General features: G+C 50.7%; 2 protein-coding genes across 2 annotated transcripts; both read left to right on the forward strand.

Annotated features, from left to right (window-relative positions):
- Positions 1–2,062: 2,062 nt before the first annotated feature.
- On the forward strand, positions 2,063–10,129 carry LOC128708171 (cytochrome P450 307a1). The gene is made up of 2 exons (XM_053803135.1): positions 2,063–2,507; positions 8,861–10,129. Exons 1-2 carry the CDS (start codon positions 2,063–2,065, stop codon positions 10,117–10,119), a joined length of 1,704 nt encoding a protein of 567 aa, XP_053659110.1. The 3' UTR covers positions 10,120–10,129.
- Positions 10,130–13,241: 3,112 nt separating this feature from the next.
- On the forward strand, positions 13,242–20,038 carry LOC128718160 (rapamycin-insensitive companion of mTOR). The gene is made up of 7 exons (XM_053811834.1): positions 13,242–13,293; positions 13,716–15,787; positions 16,083–16,271; positions 16,354–17,928; positions 17,959–18,002; positions 18,441–18,535; positions 18,618–20,038. The coding sequence occupies exons 1-7, from the start codon at positions 13,242–13,244 to the stop codon at positions 20,036–20,038; spliced, it is 5,448 nt and encodes a 1,815-aa protein (XP_053667809.1).
- Positions 20,039–27,247: the final 7,209 nt, after the last annotated feature.

Below are 27,247 nucleotides of genomic sequence, written 5' to 3' on the forward strand. Positions count from 1 at the left end.
CTTACCCACCTCCCCCCCCCCCCCCCCCCCCCCTTCCCCTTCCTGCCCAGGAATGGGTCTTACCCTTTCCTATTGCTCGCTCGCTTCAACACCCAACTTCTCTCTCGTTTTCACCCTCTCGCGCTCTCTTTTTCGGACCCCCGTACACGCAGAGGGGGAAACCATTCGGACGCGCATTTCGCTCGCGGGTCTCTCACCGTGTTGCTTTGTCTCGTTCCACCCGGCACCACACCATCTCGCTCGCACGCCATCAACTCTTTCCCAGCAACGCATACCAGCAAACGCACGCTCTCGCAACTCCGGGGCGCACACGGAGCGGTGTTGCGCTGTCTCCCTCCGGCAACGGGACGCGAACAGGTTGGGCTCCTGGTTTTGCCGTTTTGCCTCTGCTCTGCTTCGGACCGCTACGCACAGGGAGGGGGGGTGGTGGGGAGGGGGTGGGAGCAACCCGACACAGGGCCCAGCCGTTCTCCCGTCTGATATCTCGCTCGCACCACCGGGCTCCGGCCCTGGTGGCTGGCGCACCCATCTCACAATCTCATCCTGCCCGGGCCACCCCCCCCCCCCCCCCTGCTTCCTGGTTGCAGCGCGGCACGGTTTCGGCACGGCCCTCTCTGTCTCTTTCGGTTGCGCGAGGGCGCGCGCGCGCACGCGCGCACACACGCGGCCTGCACACACCGGTTGCCTCCGCGCGCGGCACGGATTGCCCAGCATGCCGTTTCGAACTCTATATAAACGTTGGCGCATAATCCGCACTCGATCAGTCTAACTTTTTTCGTAGCTAATCGTTGATCGCCAACCAGGAAGCGACACCCATTCTCGCTACGAAACCCATTCTCTTCTCGGCCTTCCCCTTCCACCAAAACCCACCCACCCCACCCCCTCGCACACACACACACCTTCGCCCTTCAAAAACCATCTGCTTCCAACCGTGTTCGGGGCAACCTGGGCAGGCAGCGTACCGAAAGCAACAACAGGAAGAACAAACAAAACACACCCACCACGTCCTTTCGGTGGGCCGCGGGCACTCAACAGCACCCGGTACAATCAAACAAGTGTTACAACCCCAATACACCACCCACTCGGCGGCCCGGCACAGCAAACGCGGGTACACAGCATCCTTCAAAAAAAAAAAAAAAGAGTCCTTACACCACCCGCCCGCCAGGGACTGCGATCAAGCCGAGCGGATTCCGCGGACCGTCCCCGGGGCCAGCGACGAAAAAGTTAAGACCGAGATTAGTGGGCCGCAGTGAAGCACACACGCACCCCCCGGACACCTGGCCGGCGGTCCAAGCGGCCGAACCGCCCAACAAACACCGCCCGTTTGGCAGTGGGTGACCGCGCCAGCCGAGTGTACCATCTTGCTCCGCGATAAGGATCGCGGGCGTGGCGATTGCGCCTGTTCGTTGCGGATCCATTTACAACGTGCGCGAGCGCTTTTCGTTACGCGGGTGGACGGCGCGATTGGTAGCGGGTTTTTTTTTTTCCTTCCGTTTGTTATTTGTTTGCCCGCTAATTGTTCGTTACGTTGCGGGGGGAGGCACAGGCGTTACTGTTTGTTTGTTTGAATTTTCGTTAGCCAAACCGGGCGCGGTTCAAGTTTTGTTACGTGTTGTTACGTTATTTTTTCTGTTTGTTTGGTTTAGTTGCTATTAGTAAGGTACTGTTTGTTTGGCATCGATTACGATTTGTCGGGCCATTTTAGCTATCCTCGTGCTACCCAAGCCCAGAGCCGCGCGTGTGCATATATGTGTTTATGATTCCGTGCGAACCCACGTGTCAGCGCTGTGAGTTTGTGTGTGAGTGTGTGTGGTGTGAAAGAATTTAAAACGCGGTCGCACGGACGTCCGGAAACGCACAGCACGGTGGACGGTTTAGGCGAGTGCGGTAAGGACTCCCCCAACAAACGCCAGACAGCGCAGCAGGTGAACGTCTTCCCCGTGGGGTCGCAAACGAATCAATAGACACTAGCAGACAACCGAGTTGCAGCCGAAGTTACAGCCGAAGTTACAGGCGAATTCTTGAAGGCCAAGCCCTTTTTCTCACCCACCTCCAAATCACAATGGCGTACACCGGGCTGATATTGGCCGTGCTGACCATCATACTGTCGGTCGTGTGCTACTTTAAGATACTGTACGAATGGCACCGGAAGGTGCGCATCCAAACCGTACGCCCTGCCCGGCTCCAGAAGCTGGCGGTGCGGGCCGCAACACCACAGCAATCAACCACCGAGCTGATGACGTTCCCGCAGGCACCCGGTCCGGTACCGTGGCCCATCCTCGGCAGTCTCGCCTTCCTCGGCCAGTACGACGTACCGTTCGAGGGGTTTACGGCGCTCGCGAAGAAGTACGGCGATCTGTACAGCATCACGCTCGGCTCAACCCGCTGCCTCGTCGTCAACAATCTCGACCTGATCCGGGAGGTGCTGAACCAGAACGGGCGCTACTTTGGCGGACGGCCGGACTTCTTGCGCTTCCACAAGCTGTTCGGTGGTGATCGGAATAACTGTAAGTACCGATGGTTTACGGAGTAGAGGTTTGTTTTGGTAGTCTTAATTAGGCAGCCGTTGCCTTCAGTATTGATATCTAGCGCGGTCTGAATAAGTTGTTCAGGGATAGATGTCAAAATTTGAAGAGATCCTGGAATTGCTCAACTCTCCAAGAAATTCACGGGACATGAGTGGATTTTTGCTCTGTGATAGTTGTTAAAGTGCCTTCAGTATTGATATCGAACGCGGAGTTAATAAGATGTATAGGGTTAGACGTCAAAATTTGAAGAGATCCTGGAATTCCTCAACTCTCCAAGAAATTCACGGGACATGAGTGGGTTGTTGCTCTGTGATTATAGTTAAAGTGACTTCAATATTTATATCTAACGCGGTCTGAATAAGTTGTTTAGGGATAGATGTCAAAATTTGAAGAGATCCTGGAATTGCTCAACTCTCCAAGAAATTGACTGCACTGGATTTTTGCTCTGTGAGAGTACTTAAAGTGCCTTCAGTATTGATATCTGACCCGGTATCAATAAGAAGTTTAGGGATAGATGTCAAAATTTGAAGAGATCCTGGAGTTGCTCAACTCTCCAAGAAATTCACGGGATATGACTGGGCTGTTGCTCTGTGATAATAGTTAAAGTGCCTTCAGTATTGATATCTGATCCGGTATCCGGTAGGAGTTTAGTGGCAGAAGTCAAAATCTGAAGAGATCCTGGAATTAACTGGAACATGGTTGAGGTTTTTTTTTGTCGCCACTATGGAAGTATCGTGGTCTATTACGCCAAATGTCCTGCCTCCAAACACACATCACCCAACTGAAAACAGACCCAACAGCGAGACACACAACACACGCGAAACACGCGTACCACAAGCAACAACAACAACAACAAAAAAAAACAACATAAGGCAAGCGCTCCACAGCACACTGCACAATTCTACGGGCTGTAGCCCTCAGGCAGGGTGGCGCCAAACGGCGGCACTGGTTTAATCTGGGCCAGAGAAAGTGAAACTCCGTGCACGCGAGGTCCGGACCGCCACCACAACCCCGGATCGGATCTAACCGGACCGGCTCGGATCGGGTTGTCGGAGATCGTTCGGGGTTTTGCGGTGTTTTTTTTTTCTTCATCCCCTCGGTTTTGTGTGTGTGTGTGTGTTTTCCCTCCTTTCGGACGGTTGTGGCCCACCGCTCGGTACTCCAAACTCCAACTCCGAAAGGTGATTGTGGGCACGCGTGTGCGGGAGCCACGCGCCTGCAAAAACTGCCACTTTTGCCTTTTTGCCCTGCAGCGCTACTTTTGGTTTTGCCTGATGCGCCCGCGCAGGAAAGCCAGCGGGATGGAAGGGGATACCTGCGTGAGGGCGGAGGGTTTGGTTGGGGTAGGGTTGCGGTGTGTTGGGTGTACGCATGCGGGAACTGCAGTGAAGGATGCAAGGCGATAAAGATGGGGTAGAAAACGGAAGCCTTCACGGTGTGGCGCTGTGGCGGGGCTGATGTGCGACCCCCATAGATAGGGTGAAAGAGCTGAAAAGGGAAAATCGGAACGGGGCTGGACGCATCGGGATGGGGCGGCGAGGCGATTGGAATAGGAAACAATCAATGCCAACAGCAAGGGGAAAGTTGTAGTCGCGGGGGGGATGTTGATGGGGAGGGTGAGGTTTGGGGGGCGAAATTCGGGCGGGGCATGGTAGTGGAAGGGTGGGCAGGGTTGGGGTTGAAAAAAAAAGGGTAACGATGGCCAAAGAGCAACCAGACGGAAGTGGAAAGGCACTTTCGGAAGGCAAAGGAAATGGCTGGGATTTGTGTGTTTGTGGGTGTGTGTGTGTGAGATTTTTTTGCAGAATGACCTAAACCCCTAGAGACAGGCGGGAATTGTGGAGAGAAAGTATAGAAAAAAAAAACCTGGAAAGACTACTCGTGGAGTACACTTTTAACCTCCAGAATTGACACATACACACGTCTGTTTGGATAGGGGGGCGGATGAGGAAGGGAAGCGAACCGGGGGTGGGTGTTGCGGAGATGAAAACCATCTAAAAGGGAAAGGCAAACAGAAAGATGTCTATCGCGGCACCCACAAACACGTTTCCCCAATGACCCTTTTTTCATGCTCCATCGTTAGTAAGGCGAACATGAAGCTGATGGGAGGGAGGGGTGGGGGGGGGGGGGGGGGGGGGAATCGAATAGTGGCGAAGGTTCGGGAGGCTTGCTCTGGGTCATATCTGCTATGAGGTCCACTCCAGCAAACTTCCATCTTGCTAGCGTGCATCTTGATATCCTGCAGGGAGTCGTCGGGAGCCGCGTTTCGATTGCTTCGCAGGCATTTGCGGTGACGTCCAAAGCTACTCCTCACAAACTTAAAAAAAAAGACATCGCCAAAGGTTGTATTACGTCAATCAGCACTTCCCGACATTTGTTGGCAACATTTCGCAAACATTCTATCGCACGATGCACGCGAAGGGAGTGGAACGAGGTAGTTGGGTGTTGTTTTTTTTTTGTTCGCCTCCTCCTTTTTATACCTGGCTGAAGAATTCTTAATCGTACGCTTTTTGTTTTTGCCTTACGGCCGGCTCGTCTGTCATCGCTTACGTAGCCAGAACAATTCTGGGACACCAGAATGGGTTTTCGGTGGGAAAGGGGCAACTAGACCACTGCACCGTCGACGCCTTCCAGCCCTGGCAGCTTTGTTGCGTGTGTCTTTTTAAGAATGGGGCGCGCAAGGTTTGGCGATTGGTGTTAGTTATCGACCGCAGGGCGGAAGTCAAATGTTGCATCACCGCCTGCACTGGAAACATTTATTAGGTTTGCTTTTTTGTTCTAGACACCCGAGTCGTTCTGAGACTTCCGAGCTGTGGTACGCTGGAATGATCGGGAAATTCTTGAGGTTTGCTGTCAATCATGGGCAGAGGTTGAAGAACCTCACCGCAGCTACGCATCCAGTGAACTCCAAAAACCACAGTTCATCAAAGTCACTCAAGTCCGTTGACCATAAACATTGGTCACGTTGTTGACGTTGGTGTCCATATTGCAACGAAAAACAAAAAATCAAACCAAAAAGAACGAACCGGGCTTTAGCTTGTCATCTGAATGGCGCATGTTAGGGGCTCAGCAGGCACAGCCTTTGGAGGCGATGTTAAGAAAAAAAATAGAAATATCCACCTCAGCACACGCGGGTAGCGCCTGGCAATCGGAGCTGGCAGGCTTTCCACCAGGTTTCCAAACTCCGATTGCGAAACACAGCAAAGACAAATAAACCCCGCATGACGACATCCAGCGCAAATGCAGCGAACGTTCCCAAGGCACCTGTGCACTGGTTGCGATAGAGTACTGGAGCCCCATGGGCAAAAGGGGTACGGAAAGCCGTGTGCAGGAACAGGAATCATCACCGGTTGCGACTTGTTCGTTTGGTGCTCTTGGGGTTTTTCGTCCCGGCAATTGAATCCAGAGAGCCGACGCAACTCCAGCTTCACCGGCGAAGCGTTCCAAACCGACCAAAACCGGACCAGCGGGAGCGACTGTGGTTTGCATAGTGGTGAGCAATTCCCGGGCTGGTTGAGTATCTTGCACCGCAGCGCGAGCGATTAGTTCCCACACGCGAGAGAAACGTCACACGATCTGTCAAAAACCGGGTAGACAGATCGACCGGGCAGATAACGCACAGTCTCGGTGCAAAATGGATGGTGCAACCCGTGCAGAACGTGCACGTCCAGCTAATCTTGTTTGTTTTCACGTTCAACACGTTGCGAACGAAGGGAACCCTTTTAAAATGTAGTTCGACTACTGGCTAGAGCCATCCGTTACCATGCTTTATCTCGATTTAATTATTACCTTCCGACTCGTCTGCCCTCATGCACACATATGGGGATCGTTCTTGATTGCTCCTACGGTGCGTGAAGAATCATATGGAGCGGAGCTCTATCAGCTAGAAGGAAGCAGCAAAGAATAACCTAACAAACAAGCAGGGATATATGTGAAAAGAGGAGAACAACAAAAAAACTAAACGATACCTCAATTGATGGCAGCAGGAGAAAAGAGAGAGAGAGAGCACGAAGCCAGTAGTTGGAAACAGGTTGGGTGCGGTCTATTAGCCCTATCGAAAAGAGCAAGAAGGGGCAATCAGAAGAAAGAGCGTAGGAAAGGAATTGGACGAAGGGGTAATCGTCTCTTACACCATCGTTGCAGGACGAAACAGGTGATTTTGGTTAGCCGTGCCGGGCACGTCGATCGGGTGCTCCCGATGTTGTTCGACCGTTGTTCACACCTACTTAAGTAGCGGAGATCAATTTCTAGGTGCAGATGACGAGGGAAAACCCTTCTCCCCTCCCCCAATTCTTCGACGAGATTTTGGTGCATGTGTTTGGCTGTGCCGAGTAGGGCGTGAAGTACCCCGAAACAAATGCACTCAGGCATAACTCCAGCAACTGCTGGAGGCAGATGAGATTTGTCTGCCGGTCGCAAGGGAGCACTCGCCGCACAGATGGCTATGGACGCCCTCGATCTTCCTGGCTGATGAATAATTCAACCGCAATTGATCGGCCCCCGGGTGCGTTTAATTTGTTCCCTTTCCCTTTCGGCCCGATCCGCATGCGCGCGTACACACACCTTTATACGCCCTCTGCACCCCTGGCGAGAAGGTAGAACAGTTAAGCGAACGCACAGATCGCATCAGCATTTACGGCCCCGGGCGCAACCGGCAAACAGTAGTTCCACCCGCCCCGACTTCCGCTGCGAACGCCGGTTTAATTAATATTAATGCGGGCACGGCAAAAGCGCAGCGAACCAGTTTGCCGGGCCCGGAGTGCCTTCGAACGCTGCGGTGCGTGGATTAGCGGGCCCCGCTTAATGCGGGAAGGTGGGTAATCACGCTGTGGAAAAACCTCTCGCGCCGGAAGTAAATGCTTACAGCGCACCACACTTCTGGCGCGGTGTGCGGAAGTAGGCGAGCAACTGCGTAACGGAGCAGGACTTCCGGGAGGCTCGCATAAAACAAAACCAAAAAAAATAACGCACAGACTGCTTAGGAGTTCTGGAACTCCATGGTAGGGCAGTGAGGTGCGTAGAACTAGCGGGAACTCTAATCGCCTTCCAGGAAGTATTCCAAGCAGAAGCTATTTTTAGCTCCATTTCGATTTCATCTCAGTGATGCGAATATCTCTCGAACTACTTCCTGGTGAGCTCTTGTTGATTTTGTTGGGCGACTCCTTGTCAGCTGGTTCTATGTTGAGGTTAGAATTGCATCACAGACTTCTACACCACCGAAGAAGAGTGGAGTGGAGTGGAGTCACTGATGAAGTAACGCCAGCTGTTTGGAATCAGTGGAGTCACTGATGAAGTAACGCCAGCTGTTTGGAGTCAGTGGAGTCTCTGATGAAGTAACGCCAGCTCAGTCTCAGTTTTGTGACGTCTCTGCTATTGAAACACCGCTAGACTTCACATCTCCCTAAGCCACTAGACGTACGAGTGACATCGTGACTCACATCTCGCGGAAGGTCACCGGATCGACCGGTTCCGTCGCCGGTATCGCCCCCATCGGCAGGTCGTGCCCTCAGCAGACCTCCAAAAAATTCAGGGTGTTTCGGGTCCGGGGTTTTCCCCGCGAGGATCCGTCCCCGCGAGCTGTAGGTTGCAATCCCTCCCCGGGGGCCCCAAACCGCTGATGTGTTGGTAATTGGTCGGCGGTCCTGTCCGGCAGGGGCGGGCTATTTACATTTCGCACGTGACGTGCGAAACTACTGTTGGGGGACGGCACCCGACAAACACCACCGTTGACCTCCCGCAAGGTCTTGCGTAAACGTAAACCCCAACCCCGGAAGCGAATCGTTCTACCCCGTTGTGGCGTACTGTGACATCACTTTACGCATTCATTCACAACGCACCCGGGCGCGGGCAAAAGGATCCGTACGTGCACCACCCGCCCAGCGCACCTCGCTGGCGGCCAAAGCGATACATTGCGATATTTTATTCGCTGCCACCAACACCCGCGCCGGTGCGCCGGAGTTGGTCTGCTTCCGCTGCTCAAGGACTCAATATTTGCAGACGGGTTTGTTTTGCGCGCGGTCGCGTCGCCCACACGCTCGCGCGCCTGAAGGCCAAGGATGCGAACTTGGTCGGGTTTGGTGCGATTTTGTAATAACGCACGCGACGTTCGGGGCTTGCCTTTGTCGCTGGTTCGATACCGGTGATGGTAGCGCTCACCGGGGAGACATTTGCGAGACCTTCAGACAAAGCAGTGACATAAGGAAGCAGAACGCGGCGTGGGATCGTTTTGCATTGCATTGGGATGTTGAGAAGGGGGGGAGTTTCGTGGGTGCTGGAGTTGTTTCGGTTACCGCACATCTTCAACTGTACGTACGTTCCCTGTTCCATTGCAGCGCTCGCCCTGTGCGACTGGTCGACCCTGCAGCAGAAGCGCCGCAACCTCGCCCGGAAGCACTGTTCGCCGAGCGATGCCTCCAGCTACTACCAGAAGATGAGCGACGTGGGCGTGATGGAGATGCACCGCTTCATGGACCAGCTGGACGAGGTGGTGTGCCCGGGCAAGGACTTCAAGGTGAAGCCGCTGATAATGCAGGCGTGCGCGAACATGTTCAGCGAGTACATGTGCTCGGTCCGGTTCGACTACAACGACCAGGGCTTTATGGCGATCGTGCGCAACTTCGACGAGATCTTCTGGGAGATCAACCAGGGGTACGCGGTGGACTTTCTGCCGTGGCTGGCACCGTTCTACCACAAGCACATGTGCAAGTTGACGCGCTGGTCGGCGGAGATCCGGGACTTCATACTCGAGCGGATCGTGAACGAGCGGGAGCAAACGCTCGGCGACGACGACACGGAGCGCGACTTTGCCGATGCGCTGCTGAAGAGCCTGCGGCTCGACCCGTCCGTTACGCGCGACACCATCATGTACATGCTGGAGGACTTCCTCGGCGGGCATTCGGCGATCGGTAATCTGGTGATGCTGGCGCTCGGCTACATTGCCAAGCATCCGGAGGTGGGCCATCGCATCCAGCGCGAGATCGACCGTATTACCGAGCGGGGCAAGCGCAACGTGACGCTGTACGACACCGAGAGCATGCCGTACACGGTCGCCACCATCTTCGAGGTGTTGCGCTACTCGTCCTCGCCGATCGTGCCGCACGTCGCGACGGAGGACACGTGCATTGCCGGGTACGGCGTCACCAAGGGTACGGTGGTGTTCATCAACAACTACGAGCTGAACACGAGCGAACGATACTGGACCGAGCCGAAGCGCTTCAACCCGAGCCGGTTCATCGAGACGGCGACGCTGGCCCAGATCCGGACGGACCTGCGCGACTCCCCGACCGCCAAGCAGGACCTCACCAACATCATCAAGACGAACGGCGTTAGCAGCGAGAACGAGCGCACGCTACAGATCGAGCGGGTGCGCAAGAACATTCCGCACTTTCTGCCGTTCAGCATCGGCAAGCGCACCTGCATCGGGCAGAATCTGGTGCGCGGCTTCAGCTTCATCATCATCGCGAACATACTGCAGAAGTACGACGTCCACTCGAACGACCTCAGCCAGATAAAGATGTACCCGGCGTGTGTGGCCGTCCCGCCCGACACATACCCGCTCGCGTTCACACAGCGCTCGACAATGGCGGCTTAGTAGCCCAGCAGCAGCAGATAGCGATAGTAGTAGTCGTAGTAGCAGCAGGTACGGAGTAGGGTCCCATCTATTAGCCGCACCCCCGGGATGGATGTCCGAGACGTCCGAGATATGGTCGAGGCGTGCGTCACGACGAGACACTGTACATAGTTCAATGCCTTCAGCGAGCGGCACACATAAACGCTCGGCAGTACGCCTCTATAAGATATACGCTACGTTTGTCACCGCACCGTAAAATCAAAAAACACCCACACAAACACACATAATTATTAACTTATTAACCATGCAGATATCGCGCACCGGCACAACGCTTACGGGGCCACGCTTCTACCGCCCGGACCCAACTACTGTACGTCAGAGTTGCGCATTCGCACGCGCCTTTTGGGTTAGGATTTCTACGTGTGTTGTCGCAACGAAAGGGGAACGGCCCCTTCGGTTCGTCCGCAGCTGGGTGAAGGTTTGCGCTTTTTGCGATAGCCGCCTGCAGAAGGTGACCGCACCGCTACCTTCCGAGGCCCCACATTCGGGGCGGGTACAATTGTTTCGACTTACATTCCTACGGAATACGACTAGGCCAGGTGGTAATGTTGCTTGTTTTTCTCGCGTTAAATTTACCAATAACACATCTGTGTGTGTGTGTGTGCGCGCGCTTTTGTATGCGCTTAAACGCCCTACTTATCTATACGTATGCAACTACATGGGACGTATACAGAGAGACATACAACTATAAATTAAATAAGAGCTAAGACTGATTTTTTCATCTTTACCCTGTGAGACAGATCTAGACGAATTCTATCATATTCCAAACGAAAACGAAAACAGAACGGTTTACACTAAATTAGTAGCAGAAACCGTTGGCCGAGAATCTCCTTCGCCTGAAGCATTTGTTTTACACAAATCAGATTGTACATCTTTGACTCCCGCTGGCAACCAACGCTTCCCACTTCTTCCTATTTCCCCCACCCACTCTCCCTTATCCTTCCTCAACACAATCTCCTTATCCACGCTATTTTCAATGCAGCACGCGCACAGTCCGCCGCGATTCGAAGGAGCAAAAGCATAGCTATGTTAGAGTTTTTTTTTTTTCTTCAGGGATTTTCTGTGAGACGTGATTATTTATGAAATGAAAGTAAAATAAATCGCATTTAATTTGTTATTCGCCTCGACGAGTGTAAACGGTAGTGTTACTGGCTACAAGTATTGTATATGATAGAGAAATAAACATTGCATTACGATAACTCAATGCGGTTTTTGGTTGGTTCGGCAGTTCTATTTTAGTGCTTTTTTTTGGAAAATAAATCCGAAATTAACAACGAGCTACTTGGTTATTTCCGTTCAAGAATGTTGAATATGGTAAGTTTTTATTCAGAAGCTTCAGACTTTTCAGACTCTTTATTTTGTAAGCTTTATCACACTTTGCTTTGAGATCCCAAAACATTACCAAAGTCGTCTAAGGTAGCTCTTACAGAGATTATAGGATGTTAGTCATGAGCTCTAGCCAAGGTTAGATGAAGCAGGAACGGATCATCTAATCCGATCCGGTTATATGAACATAAACTTATCTTAACATAAACCCATCCTACGGGACTACTGGACTACGGGGCATCTTCATCTGAACATATACCCATCCTATTGGACCTACTGGACCAACGCTACCTACTTGAGCTCGATTCTAAATCTTTGTTGGAATAACTTTCTCCATCAACTTGCACGAGTTTATTATGATTTCATGTACCAATTGAACTAGTAGTACCTTGTAGTAGGAGTAAGATGAGCCTACTGAACCTACTCTGCAGTCTGATACCTATACCTAGCTAGTATTATAGCTAGGACTATCACTGCTGTAAACATTAACCTGGGTTCCTTGCAGACATTATACTACTTATACGTTTACTAACTGATGGGCTCATATAAGCAAAACGCAACGTTCGATCTGAACCATAATTTTGAAATAACCGCTGTATTCGCGGTTGTCTACATTTTAGACCACTTTGCGCATTTTAAATTGAAATGTTTCACTGCGGAGGTGAAACGTTGAATATTCATAATATATTAATGTAAAATAATGGCTATGGTTAAACAATGGCTTTCTTATAAAGCTTAACTATTGGATAATGCTTAAATGTTTAATTAAAATTTAAAACAGATTACATTCGTGTAGCCATTTCTGTGCCGTTTCGCCTCACAACGTGTTGAAATGAAGGAAAAAGAATGCGATGTATTTGATGTTGTATTTTTACATAATAGTTTACAAAGCGCTTTTCTAATAATAAGCAATCGTTTTCAATTGTTTGTTAATAATCGCACTAGATTATAAAATATTTTGCTCGCGGCTGCCTATGCTGCAAACTGATTTTACAACAAAAAAAAATACAAACTTTGATCTTTGAAGCATTGAAGTGAATGGTTATAAACCTAGGCCTCAAAATTGACAGCCTAACAAAATGAACGTAAACGAACGCTCGCCGTTGTAGGGTTCTGCGCAAGCACTTGCCAAACAAGAAGCAGGCAACGGGAGGAGTCGGGCGCTCGTTTCGCTGGGAAAACATTAGTTACGTGCGTCTATCCGGGGAAAAATCGCTTACAAAATTTTGCTTTGAACAGCATAGACAGAAATTGAGTTCTGTTCGCCTGATTGCTGCCGTCGCGGTGACGCCGTGGTGCGGTCCGAGTTTTCTGTTGATTGCCTGTAGGTGTGCCGGGTGCGTGCCTGCGAGTCGGAAAGTGCGTCGCTGTGTGTATGTGTGTGACTGTGTGTGCATGCCTCTCATATTGGATCCTGCAAGATGCGGCCGTACGTGAATGCCAGCTAGGATCAACATTCAACATTCGTGCACAAGAACACAACAACATCCATCAGCAGCAACTAGTCGCACTCGCGCGGAACTGCACAACAACGGTTTTGGGTGCGGGGTTCGCAGCAACAGCAAACACCATCTACCCCATCAACAAAACAACGTCCATCAGCCTCACCGCGGGACGAAAATAAAACCGAAAACGTCAGACAGTCCGGCCGTCGGCAAAAGAGGATTTTTATTGTTGTTTTAGGCGACCCCTGGCTAGGGCACTGTTGTAGCGGAAACGGAGGAAATACACACAACACACACATCAACGCCCACAGAATGGCCATGTCCAGTTGGATGATCCGAAGAAGCTTAAGGCAAAGAATCAGCAGTAAGCATTGTTTAAGAAAACAGCCCCTTTTTTCCCTTTCATTATCGCTGCAGAGAACGGGATCCTGTGTTTTGTCACCGTGCTGTCCGTTTGCTAGTGGGTGGAAAGGTCATATGAACAAACCCTACCAATTACTCCTAGAGGGTCAGTGACCACGCGCAAATAAACAAACAAAAGCGAATCGGCTGTGGATGTATAATCGGATACGCGCACGTCACACGATCACACTCCTTTGTTTTGCACATTCACTTCGGGACGATAAAAATAACAGCCACCTAATTGCAATCTCCATCCCTTTTATCCATCCTTCCCCGTGTACAAATAACACACCACTACGCGATGCTCCCTCATTCTTGCACACATGAGTGCCGTACGAATTTACAGTCTCTTCATGTTAATGTATGTGTTGTTTTTTTTTTTAGATCGACCAGCACCGGAAGATTGTTACCGACTGGACCCAGACAAAACGTTGCGGGAAAATGCGACCGACATCTATACCGGGCTCTGTTCGCATCACACAACCGTCAACAAACGGCTCAGCCTGCTGAATGGGCTGGTAAAGTTGATCGATCGGTGGAAGCGTGATGTTGGGTTGGACAGTGGTGGTGGACGTGAGTCGTCGGGCCCACAGTCTGTTCGATCTGTTACGGCGCTGTCGGCTGAACGGGACGCCTGCCTCGGATATACGGTACTGCAGTGGATATGTTGCGTTAGTCGCAGCCTCGTACATCAGCTGCCACAGATACGGGCGGGAGCGTTGCGTGTGTTGCGCCGTCTACTGCTCGCACCGTGTGATATGAGGGAGCTGAATCGGTTACAGCTGGCCCATCTGGTGTGTCGCAGCCTTGACGTGATGCTGCGCAATGGCGAGGAACGAATACAGGCGTTGAAGCTGGTGCGAAGGATGCTTGTTGTGGCACCGGACGAACTCAGGCCAGCCATTGTACGATGTCTGGTGGCGCTCTGTGAAAATAGTGCAGGAGGATCGGGCCCAGGAGGAGCAGGAAATGGGCCTGGAGGAGGAGGTGGAGGTGGTGGTCCTGGTGGAGGAGGAGGTGCTGGTGGACACACAGGTGGATCGGGCGAGGATCGGCTGTTGCGCTGCTGTCTTGCAACGCTGTGTGAGATAGGCGTGCTGAACCCGCTGCTAATGATCGAGTGTGGCGGTGTGGGTGTAATTACACGCAGCGTACTCGAATGTCACAGTCCGCGTATAGCGGAAAGCTTGTGTGGCGTGTTGCTGTATCTGCTGGAGTGGCCACGCACGCGCGACGTTGCCGGCGTACGGTTGGATTGCTTTGCCGCACCGTACTGTGACTTTACGTACCGTCTCGGTATCATGGACCGGTATAAGGATGCGCGGGAGCTACGTTTCACGTGTAGCCGTCTCGCCCTGCTGTCTGTTCTCCGGTCTTGGGCCGGTACGATCGAATTCTGTGACCCGCACCGACCATCCGGGTTACGAGCACTCATCGACATCCTGTACCTTAACCAGCTCGAAATACGAAAGGCCGTGCTGGATCTATTGTACGAGTTGATTGGGCTACCGCAGCCCGTTTGGACAGACGAGTACTCGGTGGCGATGTCGGTGGTCGATCCAGCCGAGTATCAGGATGCGTGGCGACTGCATGAAGGTTTCGTAGCCGCGGAAGGCACCGCTATCCTTCCTAGCCTAGCCGGTGCGGTGCCGAACCTGTGCGAAATCCATCTAGCTCTGCTGCTGTACTGTTTCGTCGAGAACGGGCTGCTGAATGCGCTGATCGAGGTGATCATCTCGAGCGATACGTTCATCTCGGTCCGGGCGACGATACTGCTGGCACGTATCACCCACCAGCTGCACTGTTTGCTGCCGGCGGAAATATGTGCTCGCACGCCGACCGCCACCCTGCCGATGCTCGTTAGGCGCGCGATCGAGGGCAATCATCAGGCGCGAGCTGCCATTACCGCATTGCAGCAGCACCACTTGATGCTGCAGAATCGGCCCGCTTCCTGTAGCCTGTACCTGGATTGCATTATCCAAAGCGGGGAGCTGATCAATACGCGAGCCTTTCGCCGTGAGCTGGTGGCACCGACGCAACGATCCGACCAGCAAGGCAATGGGTTTGGGTGGGGTGCACCGAGCACGTTCAAATACGGCACGCTAGATGGGCTGAAGCGGGTCCGTCATGATTCGACTGGTTCGAGCGGTGGCGGTGCCGGTGGTGGTAGCAGTGGCCTTGGAGGACTGTTCGGGAATATGTTCCCTAGTGGGGGCAGCGGGAGCGCCTACGAATGGAACACCGGCAATGAAGGAGGGTTCGTGCGGGATGCAACACGCAGCACCACCACCCGGACGGGTACGATGACACGTTTCATGGCTACGTCCAAGCGCAACGTGCTGCAACAGCTGTGGGCCAGCCTTACCGAGGGCGATCGGTTTCTGAAGGAGTCGAACGTGCTCGCCGTAAAGGATGCCAACATGTGGGACTGGGACATTATCATCACGATCCTGCGGGTACGTAACCAGAACATTTGCCGTCGATCATTACGTGAGCGACGTGGATGTTCATTATTGTGGATTGATTTTCGCTGTATGACATCAGTTGCTTTGGGCGATGTAATGGTAAAATATCTTCGTAAAGCTTTTTTTTGCGTGAATTTCGTTAACAGTTTAATCGGTATGAATATTTTTAATTTTAATTATATTTTTATTAAAACGACTTTGGTCCTGAGAGATACTGTAACAAAGAAGGTCTCCTTGATAAATAAGAACGTTTTAAATTGATTTTTTCTTTCCTTTCCACTTTTAGTCGGATCTACTGGGAATGAAGCTCGACGAGCAGAATACACGCTTCGTGCGTCGGATCGTGGACTATTTTAAGCCAAGCAACAATCGCTTTTCGCATCAGGATTTTGCGCATCTGAACAGCAACCGGCAGATGCCGGCATACGTAACCGCCGGGTTGGAGTTGATCGATGCGATGCTTCAATCGACGGAGGTAACGTCATTAGCAGTTTACCTGTACGCACACAAAAAAATACATCTAATGGCTATTGAAACACTCTCCAAACTCTTTACAGCTGGAATATATACGCATCCTGACGGATCTGTTCACCGACATCAGCCGGCAGCTGTTGGCAATCCATGCGAAGAAATCGGCCCACGAATGTTTGTTCAGCCCGCTGCATATGACCGGTACGATGTGTCAGCATTACTTCCTGTTTATCGGGCGCATGTGTCGGACGGAGGGTGGACTCGAGATACTGCGCAACACGGACGTGTTCAAGGAGCTGTCGACGATCGTGCTGAAGACGAACCATCTCTGCTACGTTAAGCTGATCGTGTCCGGGTTGGACTACAGTCTCGAGGCAGAACCGCGCGTAATACTGGCAAAGGCGTTGCTGCGTCACCCGTCACCGAAGGCCCGGCTGTACGCAACGCAGATGCTGCGTGTGCTGCTCCGTGCCCGGTTGCCAAACTTTGAGGTGTGGGGCATACAACTGATGCTGAAGCTGGTCGCGGCAATGTTGGGCGATGGGCAGGCACGTTGCGTACAGATGGCTGCACTGGATCTGCTGGAGGAGGCATGCTACGAGCGGACGTACCTGGAGGAGCTAGCCCACTCCTGGCCCCGACTCGATCGGCTCGGTCCCCGCGGAAAGATGGTAATGATGCGATTCTACTCGATACCGCGCGGTATCAACCATCCCGAGGCGCACACGGTGCAGGAGCTGGAGCAGTGGGTCACGGTGTACAACGAGCAGTACGTGCTGTTGGTCGAAGCGGACACACACGCCCACCTTACGCAGCATATCCGCACCGAGGACGGCACGTACAGTCGGCGGCATGTGGCGAGTGGTGCACCGGGTGAGAGTACGGCCGCCGGTGCACCGAATCTAGCACCGCACCTGTACGGCCAGCTCGTCCAAACGAGCAAAGGGTTCTCGCAGCTGCTAGGCCACGGACGGTTGCTAGAGCTCGCCGAACGTGTCCGTGTCGGTCAGTGCAACAACGAGCAGGACTGTTTGCGACTGAAGGCGGCACTGTGGGCGCTTTGTCATACCTGCACGAGCAAGGAAGCGATTGAGTATGTGAACGAACATCTGCCGTGGTTACTGCCTCATCTCGTACAGCTCGTACGGACCGCGGATGTCTACTCGATACGTGCGACCGCACTCGGTGGCCTTTGTCTGGTAGCCAGCACGGCCCAGGGTGCCGATGCACTGCGTACGATGGGCTGGGTGGCGGTACGGCACGATCGCAACACACATTGGCCCGTGAACGAACCCGGCTGCTGGGAGACGGCCGTCCCGGTGGCATCCTCCGCCAGCACGAACGAAAGTGATGGCGAAGGACCGGGACGGCGTCGACACAGCTTTGCCTCGACCGAGGACGAAAGCACCGCCAACAGTGTGTCTTTTCTCGCGTCTTCCTGTCTCGCTTCCGCGACCGGCGATCTGTCACCCATACCGAGCACGTCGCATCCGGGCAGCGTGGAGCGGGAGGTGATGAGTGGCCGCAAACAGCACCGACATTTGTTCCACGTGCGACGCCCACTGCTTTCCAGCTCGTCCGCGGACATGACCGACGCGGAAGATGTGCCGATGCAGCTGGACAACAGTGAGCGTTTGTTTTCCTTCTTCCGAACGTCCACGGTCACCGATCCCGTCGAGTACGGTGGAAAGATCCGAAGCCTCGATCGGAAGAATCATCGGCTCAGCCTGCAGCAGTAAGTTTTACCGGGAGCTGGCATTTACCAGATTTACGCTTGATAACTTCTTTTCAAAGAATGTACGCAGGACTAACTATCCGGCTACGTGTAAACTAAGTCGAAAAAAGCCAGAAATGGCCGGCCTGGACCTCTTGAGGTTGTTGTGCCGATAAAGCTTAGAAAAGGAAGGAATCATATTCACGAATCTTCAGACATTCACTGATTCATAGATGTATTAATCTTTAGATTGGAAGGTTGTATTCATTCATTCGATTTAAAGATTAGTTCAGTTTCATAAATGAGAATCAGATTCCCCTAGATATAAAGAAGTAGAATTAACCAATGTATTTGGTAATTTGTTTTAGTATAATGGTATGTCTTCATATTGGTTTTCTGTTTATTTAATTTTTGTTCTTGTTGGAAGTGTCTGATTAAAATTTTGTTCTTTCATTTTAGCTACTCCTTGAGCGAAGATGGACATTACCCGAGCGTTAAGGCCAAATCGTCATTTTTTCCTACCCCATCAAACACACAGGGTCCCTGCTTTATCGGTGAGTAGTTGCAAATCGCAGTGACAAAATACCCACAAATGAGAGAACTCATTGTAAATAAAATCCTTTTTTTTTGTTACAGGTATTTGCTTCCCGCAGGATATAATGGAGCTGTTTCCAGATCTGGAATCAAGGCGCCCGCTAACGCTCGGTTCGCTCGTACAGCTGGACCGTAGCAAAATGCGATCGAAAGATGCGGGAAGATCGATGAAGGTGATGAAGCTGCGGGTGAAGACGGGACTGGACGTGGACGAATGCAGCATGGTTGATTACGAGCAGGAGATGAAGATGAGTAGTGGACCACCGAACGTCCCAACCGTCACGGAACACCCCAGCTCATCCGCTTCCTCAGCGCAGGACGACACGGAACAGGATGCTGATGCCCGGCATCAGTCGTGGTCGTACGAAACACACAATCGCGCACAGTGCGTTCGATGCTGCCGGGGCAAGCGGGCGGAGGAGCGGTGGAATCCAGCCGACCTGGACGACACCAACCGGCCCGTGCTGGAGGAAGCGATCGCGAACAATGTGCTGCGGCACGTGCAGCGCATGGCGAACCCGGTCTGGAGCAAGCAGTCCCGCAGCGTCCTGCTCGACATCAAGCAGTCCCACCCGGCTGTGTTCCAGGATGTGTGCCTTTACTCGGAAGTGTGCCGTCTGCTCGGTTGCAACACGTACCGGCTCGGTTCGCGCCGTTTCCTGCAGGAGCTGTTTCTCGATCTCGACTTTTTAGGTCCGTGCAAGGCGACCACCCCCGTGGATGCACCACCGAACGTGGCCCCTGCTGCTAACTCCAAAGCGCTGCACACACCGTTGCAGATCCAAACGCAGAATCTCCCACCATTGAGCACGGCACCGAACACGAAGAGTCCGCTGCCGGGTGGGTTGAGTGCGTTTCTGCTGCGCTCACCACCGTTGGCGAGCGTATACGAGGCGAGTGTGGAAAATCTGGACGAAATGTCCTCCACGCCGAAACAGCGCGACTCGGCACGGTTGGAACAGCAGCAATCCTTTCCACCGACCGTGCGCGACCCACCACGACAGCAACCGGTCGGCGACGACGAATCCATGACGGTGCGGTTGCGTGATCCGCTCGCCACTTCCACGATGCCACCACCCTCCACCGCGCACCACCGTCCTCGATCGATCGGTGCGCAGAGTGGTACCGCTGCGTTCGAATCTTCCCGGCCCCGCTTCAATACGCTCGAGCTAGATTTGAGCTGCTCGCGCAACAAGTTCCCGATACGGGATCGCAGCAAGGTAGATTACTCACCGACGACGCCACCGGTCGCGTACGGTACCGGCCCGGGCAGCGGTTACACGCTGCCACTGTCCGCCAGCAGCTCGTCGGCCTCGTTCATCAGCACCGGCAGTGTGTCCGCCGTTACCAGCCCAACCCAGGGCCTGCCGGGTGCGTCGGCCACCTTCGGCAATCTGTTCTGCGAGCAACGGTTACGGCTAAAGCCGTCCAAATCGGAAGCCACCCTTACGAAGAACAAGTAGCAGCAGCCCGTACCGTATCGTCCCGTCTAGTCAGGAAAGCTGTGGACAGCCCGATGGAGACACTTGATTCATTTGATTAGTTGTTTATATGTGTGTATATGTGTGTGTATGTGTGTGTCTGTTTTATGTTTAAAGTCATATGTTATCGTATATACCAATGGCCAATGGGAAACTAAGTGTGGAGCTGTAGCAATCCAAAGTTACGTTAATCTGTTCCTAACAATGCAAATCCCCGCAAATCATACGCTAGATACACTGCGATACGTTAGATCTTTATTTTTATGACTTATTTGTATTTAAACGAAGAGGAAGGGAAAAACGAGGCAGTAAAACACAGAAACAAACAAACCAATACTTAGCTTGAGGAAGATGGGGAAACATCACTCGGACCGTTCATATATAGTGGTAGTCTTTAAAAAAAAAAAAACAACCAACCCGTTTCGTGATAAAAGCTCGGCCGAGATGATTCCCCCTAAATCTAGGCAGACCAAACTTCCTTATGGTCGCAAACACTCGCGAATTGTATTATACCTAGTGGCGTAAGTTTAGATAGGAGTATAGAATTTGAAGCAGCGGTTTGTTTCTTACTACCCTTTTCGTTTGACGCTAGATTTCCTTCCGCGGTCGCACCGGATGTGCTCCAATATGTCAACCGTGCATCACGTTCACTAGCAATATTTGTGACCCGGGTTTTGGGTTCGGAAACTACGGGACGTTGGCAATGTATATTCGGATAGGTTAGATGTGTTGTGTTTATCATTAGTTCGTAACACCTGTTTTATTTACGTACGAATTTTGGATGTACTCTATTGAAAGGTAGAAGCGGGGCACGTTGAGCCAGAAATAGGCACGACAAACGCTAAGGTTAAACCGGGTGGTAGGGAATCATACAGTGCGGTAGCGGAAGAACTGCACGTACCACGCCCTGGTACAGCCCCAAGAAACAGAATAATATCATTGGTTTCTTCTTTTTACCGGCGACACATTTTACATGCACCAAGGAGGTTTATTAGCGTATAAATAAATCAATACGAAATTTAATTTGCATGCCTATTGCGTATCGTTACTACCCGGCGAACGGCGTTTACACGTTGCCTGCCGATTTCTGTCCTGCATGTTTTGATTACAATTACCATAATGATTTATATAGACAAACAACACTTGTGGCTATCAAAACTGATACCCATACTCAGCGTGTTAGATGACGCATGCGTTAGATAGACGATTCACTGGGTTACATGTGCTGTTGGTGAAGTTCTAGTCCAGTATAACGCTTGCTTCTTCCACTGATGGCGCGAATCGAATTAAAGATAATTCACGCCACGTATCTTCAGTAAAGACCTTATCCTGATTGTCGTATTCATTTTGACATTACATCCAGAGGGTGCTCACCAGGAAAAAAAACATTAGGGTTGAACCGTTTGCAAACCCAGTATTGTTTTTTTTTTTTCAATGTATCTGATTTGGTTGTTTTAAATTTCTTATTAAGTTGCTTAATATCTTCTGAAAAACGTTTACTCAGCTGTTTGGCTCTTCAAGGAGAACTCTTCTTGAACCTAGACATCTGTATCGTACTCTTCAATATCGCCTTGGAAGGTGTCATACGAAGCGCGAGGCTAGACAACGACATGCGAGGCACGATCTTCTATCGGTTTATCCAATTTTTTGGCTTCGCGGATGAAATTCACATAATTGGCAAGACGACGGTGAAGGTGTGTGAGGCGTACACCGTACTTAAACGTGAAGCAGCAAGAGTTGGATTGGGAATCAATGCGACGATGACGAAATATCTGCTTTCCGGAGGTTCAGCGTGTGAAAGTGCCCAATTACGAGGCAGCGTATCAATCGACGTCGACAACCTCGGGGTGGTAAAGGAGTTAAAAACGAAAAAAAAACAAGTAAAAGGAAGTAAAAAACAACTAGTTATGAAGACTCTATGCACGATTCTTCTGAGCAACTTTGCTCAGCTGTTTGGCCGACTTTAACGTCAATTGCTGCATACTCTTATATCTCACGGAAAGCTTCTTGGCCCACAGGAACTTAGTCCATAACGTTTGTTCCTAAATTTTGACCAGAGAAGCTTTAAGTCATCGTATAGTACTTACAGATCACGGCTTTGTCAATAAATCTTGGAATCACTGCCAGCTAAACTAGCAGAGGTGTAACAAAAAGCAGTTGTAATTATGTATGCACCCTTTTTTTTGTGTATTGAGTCTTCACTTGAGGACGGAAAGTGATGATGGAATCGTGGGTTGTGGTGTGAACCACACCGAACTATGCATGTATCATCCATAGCCGAAACATATTCGGTGAGAATGACTTTATTAGCGCGAGTTGAAGAAACCGACCGAAAGCAAACGCCATCGTGAACCCATCAATGGTTTCAAAGGTCGGAAGCACACCGGCAATTCAAAACGCCGCAAGCGGTCCTACTAATTGGCGCTGATCCACCGAGACCCACCGGATCAACCGATCAACCCAAAGCACCGCTGGTACGGGCGCAGGGTAGACGGAAGGCGTTGCCCGTTTGGTAAATGATCGCATTTATCATGCAATCTGCCGTGCGCTAGTTGGGATCCTTTCTACCTTTCCACCGCGCGGGAATCCTTGTCGGGCGATGTGTAGATATAGCGGCAGCGGGATGATTAATTGATGGCGCTCTGTTTGGCGGCGGTAGATCAGGAGTTTCCTTTTTTTTCCTATCGGGAAGGGGTGGAGTTACTTATCATCGACGCGTTCCGGATGGCTTCCGGATGATCCCGCCACTGTCAGATGGAGCCTCCGGTGCTGTCGGCTCTTTGCGGACATGTAGAATCGGCTTGGTGAAGTTAGACCATGCTCAAGTCGTAATAGAATTCTCCACAACCGTCGCGCGTTTCGGAGTTATTCAAACAACCGATTAGCGGTGTGCAAGTCCGATGACGGTACGACAGTTTTCCGTCCGTCCTGGTAATAGCTTTTCGCTGTCGCTGCACCAACATTACACCGCACACCATCGACGCCTGGGCGCCCGTAAATTTATGCCATTTAAAATAATTAATGCGATTAAATGCAGCCTCTCGGCCGGAGTACCACGGGTACCGGTCTCGGCCGCGCGGAACTAACAGATAACACGTCTGCGGGCAACACCGAACCAAAGCCCAAAACGGCACAGAGAAACGGCCTCTCCCCCCGTCATGGACGGAGGCTCCGAACGAACGACCACTAACCGCAGCATGATAGATTAGGGGATGCATCGGTGAGATTAGCAGCGCGCTCTGGAATGGTGGAAGTTGAAGAAAAAAAAATAACACAATAGTGTATTTATAATAAGAACGGTCCGGTCGGCACATCATGCCAACTGCCACACCGCTCGAACGCTGCGAAATTGTACTACCTTCACCACCATCAGCGGAAGACGGATGAGAACGTGAGCGCCCGGGATTCAAATGCATTTTGAATGTTTTCTGCCAAGCTGAGCTGCATTTATTCGACCGATAAAATGTGAACCCCCCATTATCAGAGGGGGGTTTTTTTAAAGAGCAGAGCGTGAAAGACAGCCTATCGCGCCTGCCGCCAAGAATGGCCGCTGCCGGGTTTGTCTTTTTGCCGGTCTGGTGGATATTAATCAGTCGACGAACTTGCGGACTGGGCACTGTTTCTCGTGCACCGTGTTTCACTCGCGTCTTCGAGTTTGTTGTTGTCAGCTTGCACTAAAAGTTCTTACACGTCGGTGACCCTGTTTTGCACGTATCATCTGGATTATTGAGTAATTCCTAACTAGAAATAGGTACACGAGAAGCTCTGGCTATAAAAGTTACAGCGAGCAACGAAGTACAAAATGACAGTAAAACGAACTCTTGCTGATGCACTTTCGTGGTGTTTGTATCGTGTCGTCGATGCACAGTATTTGTTGTGTGTGTTTGTTGCGGTTTCGGTAAGCAAACAGCAGAATAATTCGAAATTGATATCGTTATTGAGTAATCTCCAAGGCATTTGCTGAGTGCTTTCGGCACACACATGCAGATAGATAGATAGATAGATAGATTTTGTTTTACACAGCCTCGTATCCCTCGTTGCATCATTCCACAAATACATGGGACCACACCTGGATCCACTTGTTAACGATCGGTGGTGACATTTGACCCAATGCTTAGCAACAACAAAAAAAAACCCATTACGGCGTTTGTAAATGGTAAAGCGAAAGGGAAGATCGACACGGTGACATTCCCCCCGCACCCCCGGGTCCAACCGCAACTGTCCACGGGCTGGGGCCGTGTGAGGGTGTGTGTGTTTGTCAACGGTTCCGTGTCAGGTGCTACTCGTAACGCATCCACCCGCTATTCATCACTCACAGCGTTATCTGTGATCGAACTGTCGGTTAGCGTTTTTTTTTTTACCTTTGTTCCGTGCTTTTTTGCTCCTTCTTAGTTCACCATTCTGCCGTAATTGTTGTGGGTTTATCTTTTACAGCTTCGTTCGGGGATGTGTGTGCGCTCATGCGGTGTTTCGATCATTCTTTTATGCTTCCTTCCTAATTTGGTCCCTTTTTTTTCTATGTTTGGCTGTTCTTAAATGGGTCGATTTAAGGACGGTGTTGACGTATCGTTCGGCTACTTCTCCTGGGTACCTAATCGACACCTGTACGCGAAAACGTGAAGGACGTTTTATTAGACAGTGAGTCAAGAAGACTTCTTATTAAATTCTAAAAACCCCAGCATTCCTATAATCAATAGGTAGAGATATTATTTTCCTGCCTTAACTCGTTCAATCAGCAACATACTCTTGTGGAGAAAAGCTATTTGCATGTTCAAGATATTTCTTGAGCAATTCCAATATTGTGTTTTTTTCGCCGACTTCTACCACTCTTAAGTTGGGAATATCAGGAATATTCTATTCCCAACTCTCAAAAGAGAGTCAACTTCAGCAGAATTCTTCATTGCCTTTGATCGCTTCACAAAACTTTACCATAACAATATGTGGTTAAACAACCCTGGAAGCCGTACTTGGAGGAAATTGTTCGAGCACGATCGTCTAACGTCGCCAAAGCTTCTCCACCCTGTGCAAGGAAAACAAACCGCGTGCCGTACACGGTCACGTTCGGCCGGTACCGTAACGCGGCGACATCTAATTTATTGCCAATTTAATGCGTATTTTATGGAGCCATAGAGATAGCGTTAAGTATTCATTTACATTAGCATTATCACCCAGCGTTTCGGGGCTTTGCTCGGTCGCCGGTGTGTTGATGTGCGTTTTCAGTCTGGTGGCTGCATCCTTGCTGCATGGTGTGACCCGTACCACGGGTCCTAACCATACTGCCAAAGGAATCAATGGGCAGGTCAACAATCGAGGCAGATCTTTTCCCACTTTGGGCCCGTTTATTTGGAATGTTTCGCAAGCCGAACAAGAAACGGAAACGTGCAATGTTGTGCGTAATCGTCTGGTGGGAAGAGAGCACACGGCGCAGGTGATCGCTTGTTGCTTTATCGCTTAATTTGCGAATACAAGCATTAAGAGGTGCCGACATGGACACACACGGTGGGGAATGGTCACTTCTAAGCAGTATGACGCCTTTTTTTTCATCCAAGGTAACGTCTCTGGTGAAAGTAACCCGCGAGCACCTTAATGTACTGGGGCGAAGTTAAGCGGAGTGACGTACTGCTACAGTAGATCTCTAATCTGAAGCCTCATAAGATGTAACATTGAGATAGTTAGGATATAACGATACAAATCTACGACCGCTTTATAGCCATCGTTTAACTAGCCGTCCGGTGAAACTGGTTCAAAGCGCCCGATTGACGAATGAATTACGTCCATTATAATGTAACGCAATATTAAACGTCATTTATGACCCTTCCTTTTCTATCGTCCAATCTCGCTGGTTTCATGAGGCTCGTTAAAACGCTTTCATCGGTGTGTAAATTTCGTTTTACAGCGCCCATGCGCCCGGCGCTCAAGTGTCATCGCAACCCATTCCACAGATGCATTTTGCACCTCGTTAATCCAGTGCAAATATTCCATAAACGGTTGGCTAATGGGACGGTTTTCGTTTTTATCGTACCACCACTCATTTATCGTGCCTTTCAATCGCAACGGGCGTCATAAAACTCGGACAACGGCGCACGGGGACCAGTTGTTGGGGCGTTAAGGCATTGCTGGGGTCTAGACGAAGAGGATGACAATTAGTGTTAGCGTACGCGGGGCGGATCTTGCTTGAGACGTTAGCAAGCGATGCATAAAGTAGCCTTATCAGTCTCCATTTAATAACTTCTACAAGAAGAAGACTATTGCAACAGAGTTGCTGAGAAAGACTTCTCTTTTAGTAGGGCCATCGTAATAGGAGATCTCGAACACCTATGATCAAGATCTCGAACACCAAATCAAAGAGTCTGTGTCAAATGTTAGTTACTTACTTATCCGGCGTAACACTGAAGCATCCATGTTGTTCTACAATGTTGTTGCTACAATCCTGGTCTTGGCATGCTGCAGGAGTCCTTTAAACCGGTCAAGTGCCTTCGTCTCCCAATCCATCATCCCAGTCTTTCTGGCGGACGCATCAACACCATCACTCCATCTCAATTTGGGCCTACCTCGCCTCCTCTGTCCATGCGGATGACCTAAAAGCACTTTACGGACAGGATCGTCAGGAGTCATTCTCATGACGTGACTAGCCCACCGGGCGAGTCTAATCGACAGCTCATAGAACTAGTCATTGTGGAGACTCCTCTATTGTCCTTCCACACACATACTAGAAATCCTCCTGAGTATCTTCCTCTCGAACTCGGCTAAGAGGGTTTCATCAGTTTTGGACAAAGTCTATATCTGAGAGGCGTATGTGAGTACTGGAACTCGGTTCTATATAGCCCCAGCTTCGTTCGTCGCGACAGGTGTTTTGAGTGGAGAAGAATTCTGCGTCTAATCGTTTATGTTTAATCATTGAATATCTCTGAGGCATCTCTGAGGTTGTATGGTGGAGATCTCGAATTCCACGATGTAAACCCTCTCGATTTGAGTTGTCTCGCTTGAAGTAACAATGGATAAAGTGAGAGCCTCTAGAACTCTAATTCGGATTCTATTGGAGAATTTGAAAGATGTGCATCTTTGAGTAATTCCCTATTGTAGACTTGTTATTAAACGATATCCCGTAGAAAATGCTGATGGTGATCTACCAAAATCATTGTTTTGTGACATATAGCCTCAAAGATTTCCAATATTACCCAATAATTAAAT

This window comes from Anopheles marshallii, chromosome X, assembly GCF_943734725.1.
Source record: "Anopheles marshallii chromosome X, idAnoMarsDA_429_01, whole genome shotgun sequence".
In the NCBI taxonomy this organism is placed as follows: Eukaryota; Metazoa; Arthropoda; class Insecta; order Diptera; family Culicidae; genus Anopheles; species Anopheles marshallii.